The 5,872-nt window shown below is 46.6% G+C and overlaps 1 protein-coding gene across 1 annotated transcript in view; it reads right to left on the bottom strand.

The window, feature by feature from the left end:
* LOC107121594 (CST complex subunit CTC1-like) overlaps window positions 1–5,872 on the bottom strand; it is a 16,713-nt gene that overhangs the window by 10,148 nt on the left and 693 nt on the right. Inside the window, exon 2 of the mRNA XM_015424531.1 lies at window positions 1,299–1,536. Within this exon, the coding sequence (XP_015280017.1) occupies window positions 1,299–1,536 (238 nt within the window). The remainder of the gene's footprint in view (window positions 1–1,298; window positions 1,537–5,872) is intronic.

Here is a 5,872-nt window from a genome sequence, read left to right on the forward strand (position 1 = left end):
GGAGGAGCGATCACACAGGGGGAAAATGTGGCTGGAACCGGAGAATCAGGAAAACACCACTTGGGGACCTGGTATCAAAATACTCCAGGTTAAAGCTGTTTTGAGCCGGAAAGCGACAGCTGGGGACGGAAGGCAAATGTTGACTGTGTGATCACGCAGATAAAACCCATTTCTGAGGCGGGCCAAAAGCGGACTAAACGGCCTGTCTGACGGCACCCAGTAGGGGGTAAAAAATTAGCGGGAACATTGGCTCCAGTCCCTAAAAATGCTCTGCCACCGAATCAACTAGAGCTCTGATTAAATTGATTTAGTTTAAGCTTGCATTCCCAGCTCCAAACTGGATGCGATACTGATATGCCTGCCACATTCACATAAACTGTGGTTTGGGATGGAATTCAGTTTTCACGTCAAGAGGTAATTGAGGATTGGGGGGAGTGCACCTTCCCACCACCTCAGGCAGCCAGCCTGGCTTAATCTAGGGTTTCCTGGAGAGGGGGGCAGAGCCTGGGGAGGGACCTCAGGAGGGCATAACGCCACAGAGTCCGCTCTCCAAAGCAGGCATTTCCTCCAAGGGAAGCCTGGGGATCGGTAGTAATTCTGGGAAATGTCCAGGACCCACTTGGAGGTTGGCCACCCCATTTCTGGAACCAGGCTGGACAAAGCCTGGGGTGATGGAACAAGGGGAGGCAGTGAAGGAGTGACGGGGTTCAGAGCACAGTCAGGTGACTAAAAAAAATGGCCGTTGCTCTCACGGTTGTGGAAACTGCTAAGGCTTATTCATTGCCCATAATAATTAAGGATACTTTTTTAACACACATCTATCTCTTATTCTGACATATGTATTGTTTTACTGCTCTTATTCCCACTAATTCAATCCAAACAGATTGTGACCCTAGGAATTTAGCTTGCTATTGTTGTTTTCACACCTTTGCACATGTCAAAATGTCTCCATTAAGTTACGTGCTAATTTGCTGTCCGCCTCTGCAGAAGTATCTGCCTGTTAAGTTCCATTTCAAGTTGTCTGAGAAAGTGTGCATGCACACTGAAGCTCACACCATGAATGAGACACTGTTCGTCTTAAAGGTGCCACTGGACTCTCTGTTCTTTTGCTTTATCCCTTTGTTTGTGATCTTCTGTCACATGCTACGTTCTCCACACAGGCAGCCCCTCAAGGCGCACTGGCAATACATCAAGCGAGAAGGATTTTGAAGACCTACTTCCTTCATTCTACAGGCCATCCACCGTTACATACAAGGCAGCTCCGAAAAAGATAAAAGTAGCACATCCTCCTGCCCTACCTCACAGGGCAGCACGCCAGTGCTGTCTCGTACGTACAAACTACCATCTGTTGCTCCGTCCTTCCCCCCGTCTGTCAAGTAACCAACAAGTATCAAGTGAGCTCGTTGCAAAACTTCCTGGCCGGGAAAGAGGCCTTTGCCGTCACAAGCCCATTTCCTGAATTCGTCGCTGCTCCAGGTCAAGTGACTAAAGCACGGCTGATGCTGTTGGGACTGAAGTTCTGAGACGGAGATAAGGCTGAAAAACAAAAGTGACCGATTACAGAATTCTAGAGGCGGGCAAACAGAACAAAAAAGTTCATTGTTTTTTAACTAGAAATGCCAAGACATGTGGACATAGCAATCCATGACCCACAGGGCACAGAAACAGAGCCAAGGAAAAAGTGATACAGTTTTGAATCCGTTCACACCCCTAAACCAATGAAGTGCAGCCGATAAGGTCCCCCATTTAAAAACATTTTCATATAAAGTCAGCCTCCCAACACGGCGTTCAAAATTTAGGGACGTTAGCTAATGTGTGCGATTTTAAGCTCATCTCAAAATTTCAGCTATTCAAAAAGCGACATTCAAAAGTTAGTCTTCAATACTCAGGACATAACGTCACTGTGTTAGGTAAGACTCAGCAGGGAGTCATTCACGGAGACTCTCCAGATCCAGTTGAGGCTATTACAGAAACCCAAAGGTGTCACCAGACTACTTTATCAGTCTGGAGGAAATGAACCACGTAAAGCAACACTTTCTCAAACTGGGGGGGAGGTCAGGACACAAAAGCTAAAAGGAGATAGAAAACCACTAGTTGTGATAAGATGTTTAAAGATGAGTACTTAGTTTAAGATTTGTTTTTATTTAAATTATTATAGCCCACTCCCCCCCCAATGTTCCCTCTAAGCTGAGTTAGTGTGAGCTAGCTCAGTTTTTTAGCCTCCGGCTCACACATTTTTGTCTTAGCTCAGGAAGGATAGCTCGTGAGCAAACTAATGTATGCAGTAGCCAAATCGCTCGCTCACAGCTTTAATGCAGGTAGCTCACAAAGTAGAATTTTTGCTCACAAGACTCCACAGCTTAGAGGGTGCACTGCTCCCTCCCCCCCATCAACTGAACTCAAAGCAATTCACATAAATTAATTTTTTACAGTATACTGGTGGGGCAATACAACTAAATTTTGGAACTAGCCTCTGCATCATGTGCAGAATGGCCACAGAGTACGGCCTGTTGCTCATCAATGTGCTATATAAACACTGAGGAGGTCAGGAAAGCTCCCACACTCCTGTTATTTTGCGAACTGTGGAAACCAGAATTGTTCAGCTGGCATTTTCGTAAAAGAAATACCACTGTATTATAACAGATTAGCCCAAGAATGACGCATCATGTTTCTACTAATGTGATACCATGTTCTGCACTGATTAACATGCCACGTTTAACACTTAAAGGGCACTTTCACACATGCTAAATAATGCAGTTTAAATCCACTTCAGCGATGGTTTGCAAGCAGATTTCGCCATTTCACACAATAAAATCCATTTGCAAAGTGCAGTGAAAGAGGATTGAAAGTGTATTATTTTGTGTGTGTATGTGTGTGTGTGTGTGTGTCAAAGCCCCCTGATGCTTCATTCAGATGATCCAGAGGAGTTTAGCTGTGTTAATCTGTTGCTGCAAAATAGTAAAAAGCCCAGCAGTACCTTTAAGACTAACAAATTTTATTGTAGCATAAGCTTTCAAGAAACACAGCTCTCTTCGTCAGATGTCTGACAAAGAGAGCTGTGTTTCTCAAAAGCTTATGCGGCAATAAAGTTTGTTAGTCAAAAGGTGCTACTGGGCTGTTCAGTATTCATTCAGATGACTCCTCGGCTTCAGGATTCTGCAATTCCAAGTCCCATTGCTTATTAGACGCCTCATCCTATCAACCGCACTGACATACATTGTGCAACTCACCCTTAAGCCTAAGTGAGAAAAATTGACTATAAATCAGGGCTGGCCAAACTGTGTCTCGGGAGTCACATGCAGCTCTTTCTCACATATTGTGTGGCTCTCCGCCGGGTCCCCATCTATTTGCTTTGTTTCTTTTTCTCTTATCTTTCCCTTCCTTCCTTCCTCCTGCTCCCTCCCCCATCTATCTGCTTTCTTTCTACCTTTTTCTTTCTTCCTTCCCCCATCTATTTGCTTTGTTTCTCTCTCTCTCTCTCTCTTAGACAAATAAATATCATTAGCAAACAAATAAATATTATTGGACAAATAAATATCATTACCAATACCTGTTTTTACCCCTTTTGTTTTTATTTTTGGCAATCTTGTTTAATGTTAATAAAAAGCAAATTTGCATATTTTTCAATAAAAACGTGTGATATGCGTTCGTGTCTTGCGGCTCTCAAACATCTGACGTTTATTCTGTGTGCCTCTCACATTAAGCAAGTTTGGCCACCCCTGCTATAAATAATGTAAACAATTAAATAAAATACGAAACACAAAATATAAAGCCTGTGCAACGTTGGCCGACGCAAGAGCCTTGTCTAACTAGTGTCCGTGGGATTGTTTTTGTGAGTCCTAAAAGCAGAGTTTAGAAGCCGCTTCCCCCCTTCAGAAACTTTTGAGGAGTGCTCAGGGGTCATTTTGTAGAAAAAGAGGTGCAGGAGCTCATTAGCATAACTCATTAGCATATAACTTATTTGCATATGCCATACCCCCTGACATCACCGGAAGTGTGTTAGAAGGCAACACCCACTGCTCAGGCTCCACTGGACTGTTTTGGATTGCTATTGGGGGGGAGGGGGGGCTCTGCAACTTACCAGGCTGCTTCTTGCTCCTTGTGGCCTGGGGCTGCTGGGAGCAGGGAGCGGGGTTTGTTGCATGTGCCCGCCCCCTGGGCTCTTTACTAATGGAGCTCCGCTCCTGTGTGCTCCTGCAGGAAATGACCCCTGGGAGTGCTACAATAAAACCCAGCCACAAGCAGTGCTCCCGCTAAGTTGTGTGCGTGAGTGACCGCTCATTAGCACGGGAAGCCCTGATGAGCAGCAGTCTGGAGCCGCGCATGGTCTTGCACTGCCCATCGGCCATTTTTAAGATGACAGCAGTTATATTCTGCTTCACTCAGTAGGGGGGGGGGAAATCAGAGGGAACACTGAGTCTACAAGTAATGGTGACAAAATACCTTAAGAACAATAAAACAACCCTGCTGGATCACAGTGGTTAGAGTCGCCAAGGTCTCCAGGAATTAGAATTGTTCTCCAGACGACAGAGATCAGCTCCCCTGGAGGAAGTGGCTGTTTTACAGGGTGGGCTCTGTGGCATGAATACCATGCTGAGGTCCCTTCCCTCCCCAGGCTCCACTCCCTAAATCTCCAGGCATTTTCCAACCTGGAGTCGGCAACACTACCAGTGGTCCATCCATCCAATCCAGCATCCTGTCTCACACAGTGGCCAACTGGTTCCTCTGGAGGGCCAACAACAGGGCACAGAGGCCTTCTCTGAAGTTACCTCCTAGCACCAGTATTCAAAGGTTTACTGCCTCTGGATATGGAGGTTATCTTTAGTCTCCACAGCTAGCAGCCACCGTCGAACCCCCTTCTAAAGCCATGGATAACTTCTTGCTCACCACCCTCATAGTCTAGGGTTGTCAGGCCCGACCATCCCCCAAGCCAACAGGGTTGGATGCAGGGAATAAGGTTGCCAGATCCTGGTTGGGAAACTCCTGGAGATTTGGGGATGAAGCCTAGAGAGAACGGGGACCTCAGTGCGGCACAGTGCCACAGAGTCCACCCTCCAAAGCATCCTTGACCTTTTCGGACGTGTCCCCAAACTGGCGGAACTCTCTGCCAAATGCCACCAGTGCCCCGGGGGACCTAGTGCGATTCCACACGGCCTGTAAGGCAGAGATGTTCCGCCAGGCTTTTGATCAAGGGCAGCAATGGTTGGATGCACTGGCTGGCACCCTTCTCCTCTCCCCCTCCCCAGTATATTTCATTTTAAGTTCCCTTTGCCCTCTTCCCATTTCGAACCTAGCAGTTCGAAAGCAAGAAATTGCAAGGAGATAAATAGGTACCACTTCGGTGGGAAGGGAACAGCGTTCCATGCGCCTCGGCATTTAGTCACGCCGGCCACATGACCACGGAACTGTCTTCGGACAGCGCTGGCTCTGCGGCTTGGAAACGGAGATGAGCACCGCATCCCTAGAGTCGGATTCGACTGGCTTTCGAGCAAGGGAAAACCTTTACCTTTACCTGAATGATATTATGCCCCTTGCACATCACCCAGAGCCTGGTGTAAGCTGAGATAGGGCAATTAACAAATCATATTATTATTATTATTATTATATGTTCTCCAGGGGTACTCTTTTCTGTAGTCTGGAGATCAGTTGTTATTATTGTTGTTATTATTTTTATTACTTGTAATTCCGGGGGATCCCCAGGTCTACTGAATTTTTGAAAACGGAGACACTAATTTGCTTCAGTCCGCTGAAATCCATCTTTTTATTTTTCGCTTCAGAACCCGGACGGTCGTGAACAAACACAGAGGCAGTGAAAAACCCGGCGGCCACCTGAGCATGCGCAGAGCGCCCCCCGCCTTCGGCCGCCGACCCC

Source organism: Gekko japonicus, unplaced genomic scaffold (genome assembly GCF_001447785.1).
Source record: "Gekko japonicus isolate JY-2015 unplaced genomic scaffold, Gekko_japonicus_V1.1 scaffold274, whole genome shotgun sequence".
Lineage (NCBI taxonomy): Eukaryota > Metazoa > Chordata > Lepidosauria > Squamata > Gekkonidae > Gekko > Gekko japonicus.